Below are 17431 nucleotides of genomic sequence, written 5' to 3'. Positions count from 1 at the left end.
TGTGACTGTCTCTCTTGATGAACCATGTGTTCGCCAACATCAAGACATATGCCAGACAGAAGTCTAGAATGGCCTCTCCTTTATTTCCCTTTCCCTAGCCATGTGGAGCTAGGGAGTGCTCATAAATCCTGTCCTGTCAGTCCCAATATGAGCATTCAGGTCCCCCATTATCAAAACCAAAATTATTCATGTCCTGCTTTATCTAGTATGTCCTGCAACTGCTGTCTGAATGTACTCTTTTTTTTATTCTCACAACCCTGCTGTGCAACACAGGCTGAGATTATGAACAGTACTCTATCCTTACACTGGATTCTGAGTCTGTCACTAATTCTGATTACATCTCTTACTGTTTCCTGAAGCCTCTCCCTCACCACAATTTCCATACTATTTCTAGTCTTTTTTTCTCTTGAATAGTAGACTCTAGATACCAAGCCAAGCTCTTACCATCATGCCATCCACTTTCAAACTCCATCCTGTCAGTGAATCTATACTGGCTGTAGCAATCCTTAGTTCATTTTTGGCAGGTTGATAGGTTTTATGGCCAGCTTCATGAATATCTGTAGCAGTTAATTTTGTATTGGTGACACTGGAACAAAGTCATTGTTTCCATTAGTTGACACTGCACAGAAATTTGTTTTATTATTTTGCTTTTGTCTATCTCTGAATAACAAATAATGCATAGTCTGACTATGCCAGTGCTAGGATATAAAAAAATGCTTAAAACCCACTAAAATGCAAACAGTAACCTCTTTCATTTAGCATGGGGCAGATCAATGCTTTTTTTGCTGGCACCACCGGCATCACTTCCATATCAAAAATTGAATCTAATATTACTGAAGGAATTTCTTTTGTTTAGAAGGTTTTCTTCGTAAAGAATACATATAAAGCTACTAGATTGTTTTGGTGAAGACTGGAATGCAGACCAAGGAATTCAAAAAGAACCCCACAGCTCGCTTTAAGGGCTGTGGTTAAAAAAAAAAAAAAAAGTTTCCACTATGTTGCAATTTCTGATTCTGAGACACATTAACAGCAATGAGGAAAGACTTCATTATCACTTAATTTGCATGTCTCTGTATCACTGTTAATGATCATCAGTGCAGAAAAGCATTTTCCAATGGCAGTCAAAAGTGGTGGCTGCATTTTAGGTTAAGTAACCTCTCATTCACTTTCACACATACAATACACACATTCAAAAACACACAGACACCACATGCCCAATATCTGTCCCTGTGTTGTGACAACATCCACAATGTCTTCATTGCGCCACCTTGTAAATTATGGATGATTACAGTCACTATATCTTTCATTAAATCTATAGAAGTACAACAGCTGTTATATTAGGACTATGTTTGTAGGAGGACTAAGTAGTTTCCAACCCTGATTTTTGTCCCATCATTAATTTTGGCTTTGTATTAATTTCTTATGCTATAAAGTTTACAGGCATGCCTGATGTTCCCTGACCCCTGTCTCATAAGTCACAAACTCTTGCAGGTATTGCCAGAGATCCTCAATACATGTTTAAAAATATACCAACTACATGAACTTCTCATTTAGTGCACTGGGTTAATTCTGAGATATCTTGTGGCAAGTGCTCAGGATTTGAAGCCCTTTCCTCCTTTGTACTTCACTTTTTTTAATTATTAATTTTTCTTACATTAGATCCCTGGTGTGCAGAAGTGTACCCATCTTTTGTTCCTTACCTTTCTTTCATGGACATATATATGATACATGACCCCACTGGTTACATTTAAAACATTTAACCCATGATCCTGGCCATGATCCTGAACTAGTGGCTTCCCCGTTTACTGGTGGACTCTGCTGCAGTGGTTTAGGCTGCTCACCATGGATTCCCTTTTATCCATGTGTAGCACTGGGTATCCCCTTCCTGTGCAGCTAAGTAGAGATCCCTTTTCCTCAGCTCATCTGCAGAGTTAAACTCCTGATATGCCAACCAGATTCTCATGCTCCAGGCAAAGTGCAAAGGGATTGTTCCCTCTTACCAAAAGGTCTGCCAGCCCTTCAAAAGTGGTGACCTGATACCCACTAACTCACCTATGAAAATAAGTGCTTAACTCAACAATATAATCACATACACCTTCATCTGCCTTGCGTCTATGCTCACAAAACTTTTTTTCTGTAAGCTACAGGCGTTAGCTTAAAACATTCTAGTAAACATTGCTTTGCTCTATCATAGTTTAAACAATCAATATCAGACAATTTAGAAACAATGACAGTTTTACCATAGAGTAAGGGGGTCAGGAACTTTACCCCGAGTCTTTGGTCAGCATTATACTGTTTATATACTCTTTCAAATATATGAATAAAACTATCAAACTTATCACCCTCTGTAAATTGTGGAAGAAATGTACTGACCTTTACTGCTTCTGGGGTTCAATTATTCCCTTCCCCATTACCTCCATGACCTTGGCGAAGAGTCAGCCTCTTCCTCTCATGTTGACACTGATTCTCATTTTCTTCAGCCTCCAAACACCACAGTCTCTCATTTTCTTTGAACTCCAAATGCTGCAGTCTCTTTGCTGATTCTAATTCCAGATGTTTAGCCTCTGGTTCAATTCTCTAACTCCATACAGATTTTTAAGTTCTCTGAGGTAAAGGTGACCTGTCCTGTTTCTGAAGGCTGCAAATTACCATCACCAAACTGGTTATCCTCCTGGTTGCTGGTCTGAGCTGCGACTAAGGCTGAAATAATTTCCTCTTTTGTCAGGTTGGCATGCACCAGTCCTTTGGCTTCACACACCTTGGCCAACTGTTTTTTTTTTTTGTCAGCTTGCCATAATCCTCTGATGACATATTTGCCTGCTTTCCCCGACTAAACTAAACTAACAAAAAAATAAATAAAAACTGTTGTGAAAATGAAACTCTGTATGTTTACCTTGTGGCTGCTGAGAATACACACACCTTCAGTGGCAACTGCCTACAGGCTACAGAAGTTTGATTAATATTCCACAACTGTCACCAATATGTGACATCATCTTTCTGGGCCAGTATTCATGGAGCCTGAATAATTACCATTGACAGTGGAGAGTGGCAGTCAGTCACTTGGAAGAAAAATAGATACACACAGTATTTCCAGATGCATCTCTGTGGATCAAGCACAATTTACCTTAGCACACAGGGAACACACTTAGTCCAGGGTCTTGGTTTTGCTCTCTCTCTCTTCAGGCTCCCATTAAGACTCCCCACTGCACAGCTGTAGAGTTGAGTCCTCAGATGAGTGTCCAAGCCAAGTCCTCCACCACTCTCCCTGTGAAACCAGTGCTTCATGTCCCTGCTCCAAGCAGCTGACACACACACACACACACACACACACACACACACACACACACACACACACACACACACACACACACACACACACACACACTTTGAGATTTGATTTGCACAAACACACACACACACACGGGAAAGACTGGCAAAGATTTACTAACTATGCCCCTTTCTGCCCAGATTATAAGGTAGTTACACTTCCACCAGGCACTCCAAAGCCAGCTACTATAAGGCTCTTACAAGGGTACCCAATTATACTGAGCGCAATTAATATTAATACCAATGACAGTGTTTGACCAGAGTGGCCACAAAGTCACCAAACAGATATATGTACTCTCAAAGGTTAACAAATATTCTCTAAAGGACCAGGAACAATGAAAAGTTTAAATATATTTAATAATAAATAATAAAACATATGAAAATAGAGAATATCTGTTTACAATAAACACCAGAGGAAATATTAAAATAACACTAATGGATAGATTCATACAGATACAGAAAAACAGTACTTAACTAATCTCACTATATTTTCCTGACTGATCTAAATAATTACTATTCCCTGGTCACTTACTACAACAAGACAAGATGAAGTGGGTGAGAGAGCCTTCTTCGTCAGGTTACAAACAACAGACTGTCCAGAGACTTCAGTCTTATCTAGTATTAAAACATAATTTTTGCCCTACATTACAGAATGAAATCACATACATCTGGTCATTTGACGTCTGGTTCCCATACTACTCCCTTTCCTAGCAAATGACCCAGAATATTGCACATATGTGTCAATAATACACACACATAGGGCTTTGTTAAGATCTGTTGCAGCTTCTGGAAGTCATAAAACAATAAAACACTTCCACTCTTCCTACATAAGCTAATACATCATTCTATGGCACAGACTTTTCATCTCTGTTTGCAATCAGAACTGAAAGATACAATCTTTATGGCCTAAATTAAGTAATTTAATTCCATATTATTTTTCAAAGTTAGTTGGAGCTGAACTTTTTCTCTTCCATTATCTTCTGTTACAATATTAATTTCAATAGTTATAACACAGTCTGACATACAAGTGGATTTCTTTTTCTGTCCAACAGAACACACTGTTGGTACATTTTTAACACAAGCAGCTTTCCATTTTTCAACACAGGCATCTGTGCAAATCAGTTTGATATACAACTGACATATAATTCTCTACAAAATCCCAGTTAGCTATGCTGGCCTATGCTGCACATCCACTGCCCTACTTCTCCTGGCATAGCTGGCAATACCTCACATTGTCAAATCTTTATTAAACTATCCCTAGTGTCAAGTGTCCTCCCCCCAATCCTTATCTTCAGAGTTCTCCCTGATGTCTAACGTTTTCCCATCCCATTATATTTCAGTGACATTAAGGCATGCAGATAGAGAGGTATCCTTGTTGGCTAGTGGTACTTTATTATTTTGTACTTAAGTGTCTTTAAGGAATGCAATATAGAGTATTCCTGGTGTCTAGTGGTGCCTCCAACCCCTGTTACATGCAAGTGCACTAAAGGCATGTGATTACAGTGTAATACCTGGTGGTTAGTACTCCCCCCTCCCACATCAACAGTCATATCACTTGTGGCTAGCATTCTCCCTGTCCTATATCAAAACAGTCTAGTTCCCCTGAACCAATGTTGCAAACTTCGCTCATTAGTCTACGGGTATGTGGAAGTATGACAGCCACACTACCTGACAAACACACACAAACACACACACACACACACACACACACACACACTCCCTCACATCTACAGTCACATAAGTAGCACCTCTCTCTCTCACACACACACACACACACACACACACACACACACACACACACACACACACACACACACATCACCTAACACTACCTGACCACTAAATTCTCCAGCAATTAATTCTACCACAATGGATCATTACTGTGAGCAGTCAGGAGTGATCATCATGCTAATTTACACAGCTGAGTGACTATCTGAATCTCACAGTTTTGTAAATGCCTTATCACAGGCAGTTCTCCCCTGAATGCCCCTTCAGCACTTAGCATGGCCGTACAGACAGCCCACTGTGGTGCTGCACTTCTTTGTGTTAGCATTTAGCATGGCCATACAGATAGCCCACTGTGGTGCTGCACATCTTTGTGTTAGCATTTAGCATGGCCGTACAGACAGGCCACTGTGGTGCTGCACATCTTTTTGATAGTATTTAACATGGCCATACAGATAGTCCACTGTGGTGCTGCACATCTTTGTGTTGGCAATACTGAAGTAGGGCTGTCTCTAAAAATAGTTACCTAGAGTTATATACCTCACAGTAACCTTAACGAATCAAGCTCAAAATCTTTCAGCTTAAGGCTTCTTCTCAATTAAGAAACATAACACGGAATGGTATACAGTGCTTTCCCTTTAAGAAACAGTTTTTCTAGCTTCCTTCTATTTAGAAATATTTTCATCTGCCATGATAAAGAAACAAATCAAGCAGTGCAGAAAATGAAGCTAACAGTCAGTTTTACACATGAAAATATTGTTTTAAGGATACAGAACTGACAGCGTTTATTCAGTTCTTTTACAACATAAATTTCAACAGTGCACAGTAGACACAAAATTCACTAAACAATGCAACGATATCTATGAAATGAAGCTATTCCATTAGAAGTCTTTTTTCTCAAGTCTCTGTCCAAGGCAAAACTCAGTAATGTGAGGTGTGGGTGTACAAATGTAGAGAATTTTGCCCCCATTTCTTAGTTACTATAATAATCTCTGAGTTTGCTTCACAATGGGTAAAGATGACTCTCCCATGCTGTACAATCTTGTTCAAAACACAGTTTTGAATAAGTGTGCAGTTTGCAAATTTGTCCCCTTATCTGCTGTCCATAGCGAAGAAATTTTTTGAGAAGAACATTAATACAGAATTGTCAGATAAGAAATAGTAAGTGAAAATGGGGTCATAATCACTTTCAAAATACAATTTATTTTTTATGTGTCAGAAAAGTAATGGCTCTTTAATGCGTAACTGTACAGAAGAGCTTTTCCAAATTCAATATACGAAGCCTGAAAATGGTGTAGGGCTGCCAATACGTATACAGGGCTGTCCTTACTGTTGCAGATTAACTTGGATAACTCTTAACTGAGTGCTATAGAAAAGCATCTGCAGGAACCTGAAATATAGCACATTTGCCCCATAGGGATCACATAATAGAACATGTCACTAAAAAAAGGAAGTTTATCTCTTCTATCTGAAGCATGATCTACAGGATGCAGCTGAACATGAGCTCTGTTTAATTATGTACATGCATTATATATTTAAAATAACCATTAAATCAAAACAAAATGTTGCTGAAGTGAAAAGTGGGCTTTGAGGAATAAACATCTATACTATACATAAGTGCTGATTGAGTAATAGCAAACAGTGCATCCTGACTCAACATTCTTTAATGGATATAGAAACTAGATGTTAGACAAATGATTTTTTAGGCATCCAGTGACTGTCTGAGCTTTAATCTCAGTGTGTGTGTGTGTTGGAAGGCAAGCATTAAGACATTAAAATAGATACTTTGAGGCACTGAACGAAGGTGCATCCAATGGTTGAGTCTCCTTCTCTGAAGTAACGGGACATGATGACTTGCAGCACTACAACTCCTAATGAATGTGAAAGATTCCAAAGCTTTAAAAATTGGCATAAAAGGAATCAAACATTTCGTTAACATCTAATGTTTTCAAAAGTGAATACCTGGTATGGTATCTCATTAGGAGGATATTGTTTTTGGGTGCCAGTAAGTATATCACTCAAGGAACCTACTTCTTACCCTATAGCTGGCCATTATTTGCTAAACTTCATCTTAAGGAGTTTCTCAAAATACCTTTAGGAGGAATAAACAGAGAGGAAGGAGAGTAAGAACTGAAACAGCTGTCACAAACAAGCAAATAAATGAATTCATAAACTCAAAGGAAGACCACATCATTCCATTTTTCACTTTCAGAAAAATACAAGATGTTATGTTGGCTCCATGGCATTGTGATAAAGCCCTGACTACAGCTAATGTAACTCAGGTTTGCTTAGCAGCCCATGCATTAAAGAAACCAGCTTAGAAGGTATGGGAGTGAATGACTGATACTGGTTTGCTACCATGCAGTAAGAATAACACTTGTGGCTTAGACTTTAGAAGAGTATGGTCTAGTTGAAAGACAGAAATTCGGGACATAAGAGATCAACACCCAAAACTATTATCACAAAACAATGGAAGCTCATTTAAACAGTGAAAACAGAGTTTGCTGTAATACTTTAGACAGTTTTGCAGAGGGACTGCACCTCCATTTCCACTGCTTCTTGTATATACAAAATGTAAGACTGCTGTATCTCACAGAAAGGAGAATTCTCTGAGTCGCTGTAGTCTCCATCCTATCATACCAGTAACATCAATCACTTTTGTGATTGCACTTTAGAGTTCATTACTACTGCCAGGCATTTCCGCCTGACACCAATGTAGTCTGTGTCAGAAGGTTGTACATGGTGATGCAAGCACTGTAGTATAACTAGGTAAAGTAAGCATCAGAAGCACTCAGTCATGCAGGATCCTAATATACAGGCATTTCACTATTCCACCCAGCTGACAAAGAAGGGATTAGGAAAAAAAAAACCTTGACTCCATCAGGATGAGGCACAATCCCCGATACTCATTTTCCATATCTAGTGTCCTCAGACACTTGGAAGTGGGGGGAAATGAATGGGTTAATAGGTAGTGATGGAACTTGATTGTCATTTAGAGATCAATGGAACAAAGACAAATACACAACTTACCAATTGCATCAAACACAAGCTTTCGTTCCGACACAGAGACCAACAACTCTTGCAGCTCCTCATCCAGTTTGTTATTCTGCTCTTGCATGTGTTTGATCTTTGATTCCAGTTCCTTTACGACTCTCCTAAAATTTTTTGAATTTTTCTTGTGGTGCTGGAATTCAAGTACATTACAAACTTTACAAACATACTAGAGGTATAACATATTTTAAAAAACAATCACTGTTTATGATTTTACTTTCATAGAAAAGAGAATCTTGTAACTACATACATTTCATTCATTCAGTTATTCCGTCATCCATGCACAATCTGCATAAAAGAGGGCATCAGATGTCCATAGCTAGTTTCCAATCATGAAATCCAGGACATCACTGAAGATCCTAGCCCCATTTCCTAGTTTCCCAATAGCATTGTGTGTTTAAGTGACTTGCTCAGAGTCACACAGTAGACAAATGGAGGCTGAGGGAATCAAACCCTGGAATACAGGAAGCAGGTCATTAACAGTAGAAAATAACCACATGAGCACTTTCATTTAACAAATGCAAACTTCATCAGACAACTCCCATATCCCCCACTCAAAAGCAACTGGAGGAAGTATTCACTGACAAACCCAGAAACTCCTGTTTCCCAATCTAGTACATTGCTCAGTAACTCATATGCCAGAACATCTAGAAATGTTGTCCATCTTGCATTAGATGCCAGCATCATTCAATTATCTCTTTCAGATTAATAACTGAGTTATCCCATCAGACATTCTAAAATAAACTCAATGAAGTCTACTAACCAGTTTTATATTAATTAAATAGGCAAATTTCAGTCAGGAGCTTAAGGATTCTCAATGCCTAATCCATAATACAATCAAGTTACTATTATCAAAATACTATTCTGTCCCATGCAGATATGTGCTTAAAGAAACAAGGACTGAAAGAATGCGACTATTCTAAGGAAAAATGATCAAAGGTATCATTGCACCTTAGTCCAATATTTCAATTGATAAAAAAGACTTAACGCAAGCACTGATATAGAAGACACAAAGACCCAGTCAATCCTCAAATCTAGCACACATCATCTATCACGATAATACTTAAATCTCCTCCCACAGCAATAGCTAAGTGAGAATAGATGAACCTCTTCTTCATCTGTACCCTCAATAATACAGAAGACTTAATATAACATTAAAACAAATTTAAATATAAAACGTTTAGTTTCAATGTAAACAAGTCCACCTAGAAAAGCAAATGTATTTATCTATGTGCAAAAGACTATAAGCAAACTAATTTTAATGTTTAGCACAAACCCTAAGTAGAATACATACAAACTGCTTTTCAAACATCTCTTCTTGAGAAATCTAGAAGTAATTGTGGCATCCAAGATGGAAAATATTACTCACCTATTATTATTATCTTTACAGCATTTAAGCACCAACCATATTCAAACTAATTATTTGCAGACATACGTAACTTGAAGACAAGAACTGAACATCATAAGGCATTATAATACTTAAAAATAAATAGCAAATAACCCTGAGCATTTAACTGTAGAATGCACACACAAATTAGAATAGAAAAATCTCCCAGTGTTACATATGTTCATGCAACACCTTGACAAAATGCTCTCTCTATTGTAGAGTTCTGTTTCAAATACTTACGTTCTAAAAAGTATTAATTTGGAAAAGTCTTCATAGAATTAGTTATATGTACTTTGTAAATCATAATAAACATTCTGTAAAGTGCAATGTTAGATAATGAGGAGTCAAGTAATGTTTATGCATCACCTTAACATAGAAAATGGACACAGAATGCTTGTGCATAGATCTTATAAAAGGAATATTATGCACTCTATCCTACACATTTCTAACATCCATTTCATGGAATAATCATGCATACTTACAAAATACCTCCTCAAAATATACTTAAATGCACATAAAATTCATGGTTAAAACCTCCAAACACATACTTAGCAGCCCCTCAAAACACTGCATACTCTTCAGTCTAGCACTGGCCATCATTTACGAGTCATAGATCTTACCAAAATGAAAAAGGCCCTATCAAACTCTTTAAATATGTAAATGTAAATGTTACTTAATTGACTTCTTGAATTCAAACTAACACACAGGAAATTCACTGCATAAAACATATAAGTATAAACTTTGGTCATATAACAGTTGCATGCATTTTATCTACTTTAATGCCCATGATGCTGATACACAAAACAAAGTAGCCATGTAAGAACAAGATAGGTTCATAGGTTCATACTAGGCTATCTGCCCTGGGGCAATTATAACCCTAGTCCGATTCTGTATGGCTTATGCCACCCCTTGATTTGAGTATACTGTGCCCTTTTTAAGGTTTAGTTTACTGTGCCTCTGTCTAATAGTAACACAGGAGTAATCCCTGGGACAAACCTACGATCCCCCATCCACCTATCGAGATTCTTCTTGAAGAGATTCAGTGAGGTGCTCTGCCTCACATGAACTGGAATTCTATTCCAGAGCGACGGGAGCCTCTGGGTTATGAACCAGTCCCTCCAGCAAGTTCTATTTATTTCTGTGCTGAGGTTCAAGTCCCGCGAGCGTGTGGCTCTAAGGGATTTAGATTTACTGAGGTGGAGCATGTCCATTAATTCTGGATTTGACATAGCTTTGTATGTCAGGCATAGATCGCCCCGAAGTAGGCGGTATGCAACTGAGTAGAGCTGGAGTTTTTTTAACCGAGCAGCATATGGCATCTGTTTGAGACCCTTGATACTTTTGGGATCTTTCTAATTGCTGCAGGTGTCGGGTAAGGTACATCCCAAAAGGGGCATTGTATTCTATGATGGGCCTGATGAGGGATGAATAAATGGGCACGATTACCTCTCTTGATCTAGATGTGAAACCCTTCGTGATGAGGTGGGCTATGTAGAAGGTCTTTCTAACCACTTTGGCAATGTGGTTTTCAAAGGAGAGATTGCTATCAACTTGGGTCCCCAGGTCCCTAATAACTTTCTCTGTACTTAATGGGTTTCCGCCTATGTGGTAATTTATGGGCACATTGTTTTTGCCAAAGGGTATGACTATACATTTTTTGGCATTTAGCTTTAAACCATGGCGCTGGCACCAGTTATCTGTCTCTGTGAGACCTTTTTGAAGGATGTTTGTGTCAGCTGGAGAGTTGATTATGGCACCCAGTTTGCAGTCATTTGCAAACTTGGTGAGCCATAGTCCTCCCACGTTTGCCTGTACCTCGGAAAAGTATATACCGAACAAGAGTGGTCCCAGGACAGAACCCTGTGGGACTCCACTTGTGACCGGTTTCGAGTCTGACATGGCTCCAGCAACTCTCACTCTGTGGGATCTGTCTTTGAGCCAGTTTGCGACCCATCTTGTGACATAGGGGTTTATATTTAAGCTGGATAGCTTATCTATGATGCCCGAGTGGGGTATTGTGTCAAATGCCTTTGCAAGGTCCAGATAGGCTGTGTGGACTACCTTCCCTTCATCTATGGCTTTGGTGACTGTTTCGAAGAAGTCAACCAGGTTCAAAAGGCAGGATCTGCCCTTGACAAAGCCGAATTGGGTAGGATCTAGTGTCTGTAGGTCCCCAATGTCTTTGTTTATGAGCTCCATGATGATCCTCTCCATAGCCTTGCAGACTAAGCTAGTCAGGCTTATGGGGCGATAGTTTCCAGGGTCCATAGAGGCTCCACCTTTGTGAAGTGGGACCACTGTTGCTGTACGTCATTCTGTGGGCACATATCATGTAGTGAGGCTGAGATTGTATAGCTGTTTTATTTGAGGGATTAGTTCCTCTTGGAGTTCATGTAGGACGCAACTTGGGACGCCATCTGGTCCCATGGAAGCAGTGTTTTTTGCTTTGGAGAGGGCAGCCTTCACCTGAGCATCAGAGATGTTTGGGAGGCAGCTCTCTGCCGGGATAGATACTTGCTCTTTTGGGGGGGAGGGGTTGGAGAAGTTTGCAATGAACCTGTCTGCCAGGATATTGGCGATGTCTGTGGGTTCAGTGTATTTTTTGTCGTTTAGAATCAACTCAGAACTAGTCTGGGAGTTGCATCCCAGGTTTCTAACATAACTGAAAAAAGCCTTATGATTGTCTTTGGTGTCCTGTGCAATTTTTCTCTCGAAGCTGGCCTTGGAGGATTTTATGAGGATCGTAATTTTTGCTAGTACTGATCAGAGATGCCTTCCCTATTAGGGATTTTGCTCTATCATGTAGTAGCTTCCTCCTTCTGTTGTACAGTTTATTTATGGCAGGGGTCCACCAGACTGGACGCCTGCCTTTGGATGATTGGGTCTTGCTTTTGTTTGGGATAGCATGATCCATGCATTCCTGGAGATGTCCGTAGAATGCGTTTATATAGGATTCTGCAGTTTGGGCCATAGTTTCCACTGGCCCTGGGGCCTTGAATGATTCCACTTCGGTTTTGAGAAGTGAGAAGTTCGTTTTTGAGAAGCTTTTCACTGTGGTTTTCTGGGCTGGGGGTGGGGTCGGGATGTGGACATCCAGTGAAATTAATTTATGGTCTGATCTTACCAATGAGGGATATACTTCTGGTGTGGAGCATAGAGTCCCCATGTTGGTAATGATCAGGTCTAGTATGTTGTCCCCTCTTGTGGGAGTGGTGACTAGTTGTCCCAAAGCATTTGAGTTTATAATTTCCAGGAACCTTTGGGCTAAGGTGCTGGGGCTTGAGTAGTGCTCCCAGTCAATGTTTGGGTAGTTGAGGTTGCCCAATATAATGGTGTTCAGAGAGATCTTCATGTTCTCCAATGTTTTCAGGAAAGCCGAGTGGGATTCCTGACTTTGAGAGGGTGGTCTGTAGGATGCTATAAACTGAAAAGCAGTCTTGCCCACTGTTAGTTGCACATGGATGGTCTCCGATACTTCGTTCAATGCCACTAACCTGGAGGTGTGGATATCCTTGATAAATATGGAAACTCCCCCTCCTTTCGTGGCTCGGTCCAGGTTTTGGGGCTGCATGGGCGATGGGTATATTCTGTTACCTACATATTATTGCAGTTATTACCAAAGTCCTTACATTGTCACATACATGTAATCCAGTTAATTATCTATGTCCCAATTCCCATCTGAAAGACAACCACGTAAAATTATGAAAATGTTTCTTAGTGCCAATACAAACCTTACAGTAATATAAAATAATATGGCAACTCCATGATGCTGAAAATGCCATAAAACTAGTCATAAAACCCTAAAGGAAAGTTCAAATAAAAAAAAATCTATTGCATTTGCACATACATGATGACATATTACGCCCTTCTTCACGATGTTCATATGTGCACACTAGAACCTTGCTCAAAAGCTCTAGTATATCATATTGACTCCTCATATAATTATCTGTATTTGTTAAAGTGTCAAACAGTCAAGTCAAGAATCAAACTTTCCTTCTCTTTATTAAGGTCTACAAGATTGTCCAATATTCTTAATCTGGACAGCTACTGAGAAACAAATTGTATATCATACCATCAGATATTTCTAAATTTGAATTAAAAAACTCAACTCTGTGCACCCCCCACCAGTCTGTGTTTTATAGTCACCTTTAAGTTCCACTAAATCTGATTTCATAACAGACCTCAAAAAGCACTTTCATGTCAGGCTCCTAGATCTCATAGACTACTGAATGAAGTAAACCTCATATCTGATCCAATCCTGCTGGAGAATTTATAAATATCTGCACTGCAATGAGAAATATGTGTCATCAACACTGCACTAGGAAGTTTTTTATTTATTAGCATTTGATTAATGGAAAAGTCTGACTGGGCACAAGAAGTGACCCCTTTTCAACAGAAGCCTGGGGAGAAAAGCTCCAAAGTATACAAAGATTATACATAATACATTGCACATTGAACTTTTATGGACAGTAAAGAGCACAGAGATATACAGCAATGATGGATCATACAGTGGATATAGTTGGGATTTTAGAAATCAGTAACACTTTTCACATCATCAAGTGCAAAATTTTGGTTTTCTTTAAACAAAGATTTAAAACACAGTGGTGGAGGAGAATCCATATTGGACAGTTCTGAGTACACTGACAGGTAGCGTATAGAGGTATAGTGAAGTGAAGAGAAGTGGAGGAATGAAAGGTAAGAAAAGGAATGCTAGTACTCGGGTCCTCAGCCAGAAGCAGAGCAAGAGTCTTGGCGATATTGCTTAACTTGAGGTTGTGAGGCAGGCAGTTCTACGTTCTAGATACATATGTGGGAAATTAGGATTCACCAACTGAATTGTGTAATTTAGAGATTAGAAGAAGGGCCTGGACTGAGGAGCATAATGGTCTACTGAAGAGTACAGCTGTATAACGTTAGTTATGGGCACTGTTCAGGTCTGCTAAAGAGTGAGGTAATTCTAGCCATGCTGTTTTAAGGACAAACAATGGTGGGATTTGTTTTGCATTAGTGAAAATGTTAGCAATTTTGTTATAGCACTGATCTAGAACCCTGGATTGGGTAGACTGTAACTTGACCAGTACTGGGGAAGCATAGGGAAGAGTTGGGAGTAGCAATGTAGAGGCTACATGTTGTTTAGCTGCTGGAGTGAGATAAGGTTTTATCCAATACAGAGTTCCAAGTTAGTAGTGAGTTTCTTTTTTTTTTTTTAGTACTTACCTTAAGAGGATATCAAATTTTAGGTTTTCATCAATAGTAAGTCCTAGTAGCTTTGTATACAACACTAGATCAATCTGAGTATTATCTGAGGAGGTTAGTGCAAATAGGGCAGTTTGTCTGGTGAGCTGTTTAGTCATGAGCAGCATTAATTTCGCTTATTTTTTTTGGATTAAGGAATAGTTGAGCTTTAGACAGCCATCTTTTAACAGCTGTACAGGATTCCTGTGTGATTTGTTGCAGTTTGTCCAAGTTAGTAGCAAAGCACAGAACAGTACAGTCATTAAAACACTGCATGATGGTGGCATGTTTACTAGCTCTAGAAAGGTCTTTTATTAATAATTTGAAGAGAAGTGGCCCAAGGAAAGATCCTTGTGAGACTCCAACTTATACAGAGAGAAAGGAGGAGGAGTAAGAATTCATCCATCTGACAGATTGAGATTGGTTATTGAGATTGTTTTCAAACCAAGAGAGGAAAGGGATATCAAGGCCAATGGCAGAAAGTCTACAAATGAGAAAAGTACGGGAGACTGTACCAAAATCTTTGGAAAGGTTAATGAAAATTGCAGATGCTAGTTGACTTCTATAGCTAATTTGATGTATGGATGACTTAAAACTAATGAGGGTAGTGGAGGTACTGTGGTGTGGATGAAATTCATGTTGCTTTGGAGAGAGAATATTATTGTCTAGAATGTATTTAAGGAGCTGGCAGTGAATATTTTTGACTAGATTTTTATAAGAGGAATAGGATAGCAGTTGATCTGAAGCTGATGTGATCAGTCGCTTTAACACTTTTATGCAGGGGTGAATGTAAGATATCCTCCTGGGGGTAGGGACATAATTTTCTTTTATACAGAGATTCACTAGTATCTTCTTCTTTCAGCATTTCCTGGTCAGGGGTCGCCACAGTGGATCACCTGTCCACTCATGATTGGCAGTGGAGTTTTACGGTGTTGAGTTGCCAGCCCGGCACACAACCTTCCACAGAAGGCACACACAAGCACGGTCTCACACCTAGGGCCAATTTAGAGTGTACAATCCATCTACAGCATGTCTTTGGGATGTGGGAATAAACCGGAGCACCCAGAGGAAACCCACACGACCACAGGGAGGATATGCAGACTCCGCATAGAAGGCATCCCAGCTGAGAATCGAACCAGAGAACCTCTTGCTGTGAGGTGGCAGCGCTAACCACTGCACCACCATGGCTGCCCCAGCCTTCAAGTCTACAGTTAATAATTAACATAATTTAATATAAGCAGTAGTATGCGTACCCACTCTGCTGTGATTCACCAGTATAGAGACTGGAAATAGTAGAGTGTCTGCTGCTACTTTCAGGCATTTGGAGGGCAGGTTATCTGAAGCAAAAGTGGTGGTTTTCAGCTTCATGAGCAGTTTATTTTTACAGTCCAGGTGGAGACTGGGCTAAAACAAAAGAGAGTATGAGGATCATTGTTTGGTTTTAGGCTAGTAAATGTAGCAGTATTGGAGTTTTGCATGAGAGAGGTTACTATCTGTGTGAAATGGTGATTACATTTGTTAGGTATACATTCTGCATCAGCACCTAGTGAAGGGCATGATTGGATTACATGGCCAGGTTGTAAGAGCTGGTTTATAGAATAACAGAACATTTTTGGGTTCTTTAAGATAGTATTTTCTATTTTGGTCTAATATGTTATTTTGTCAGTTTTAGAATGTGTGAGGTAGAACTGAACCTCTTCCAGTATTCCCAGTTCTTATCACACCCTTTCATTAGCTGTTTTGTTTCCATGGACAACCAAGTGGCAGGATTTGATCTTATCCCTTTTGTTCTGATTGGGGCAGGGGTGTTTAAGGCAATGAAAAAGACAGAATTAAAATAGGGTTACTGCTTCATCTTGAGGAACTGTGAGTAGTGGTTGCCAATTAAAGAGTTAAATTTGAGATGTAGCTTTCTTTATTGAAACTAATAAGGTTTTGGGCTTGGTTGTGCTGAAATAGACCCAAATCCGACTTACTCGACATTCAAAACACCGAGACAAAAACCTGAAACTCCACAAGACCGACCACTCGGAACACTGACAGATCACTAAGGGTAAGTAACCACTTGGCCAGCATGTTGACCTTTGTCCCTTACCTCCGCAGTAGTGCTATCTCAGAGTTGGTATATTTAGTTGGGGTTTGGGGGGTTTCTTTGCTTCGGTGTTAGTGTATTTATGGGGTTCGGCGAGTGGTTACTTACCCGTAGTGATCTGTTGGTGTTCTGAGCGATCGGTCTTGTGGAGTTTTGGGTTTTTCATCTCGGTGTTTTGAAAGTCGGATAAGTAGGATTTTATTTTATTTATTTACATTTGTTGACCGGGAGAGTCCGACTGGACACAGGTCCGTTTTCAGCGGAGGCCCGGGGAGAAAAGCTCCACATTAAGTATTATTTGCATTATACAGTTAAAAAAATATAGCATTTAAATATAGACATTAGTTCAGTTAAAGATGCAAGACAAGAAGAAAACAGATGTAAAACAACTGTAGAGCATAGTACAATTTTAAAATATGGTGACATATACTAAACATGGTTAAAATGTAGTTGAGATTCATCAGTGAACAATTGATACAAACTGTTTTTGAGGTACATAACAGCCATTAGCAGTATTTGCTACAAGAAGTTAGTATTATGTGGTAGGTAGCTGGGAACATGAGTAGCCAAGCTTGCTAAGAGTAGGTTGTTGATAGGGGGCCAAGAGAGGCAGT

General features: G+C 39.4%; 1 protein-coding gene across 1 annotated transcript in view; it reads right to left on the bottom strand.

Moving 5' to 3' along the window:
* Positions 1 to 17431, bottom strand: part of CFAP43 (cilia and flagella associated protein 43) — a 3581735-nt gene that overhangs the window by 133482 nt on the left and 3430822 nt on the right. The window contains exon 37 of the mRNA XM_044055952.1: positions 8083 to 8236. Within this exon, the coding sequence (XP_043911887.1) occupies positions 8083 to 8236 (154 nt within the window). The remainder of the gene's footprint in view (positions 1 to 8082; positions 8237 to 17431) is intronic.

Source organism: Protopterus annectens, chromosome 14.part0, assembly GCF_019279795.1.
Source record: "Protopterus annectens isolate FY-2018-M chromosome 14.part0, PAN1.0, whole genome shotgun sequence".
Taxonomy (NCBI): Eukaryota; Metazoa; Chordata; order Ceratodontiformes; family Protopteridae; genus Protopterus; species Protopterus annectens.
Note: the sequence above shows the minus strand (reverse complement) of the source record. Positions and strands in the feature narration are given on the sequence as shown.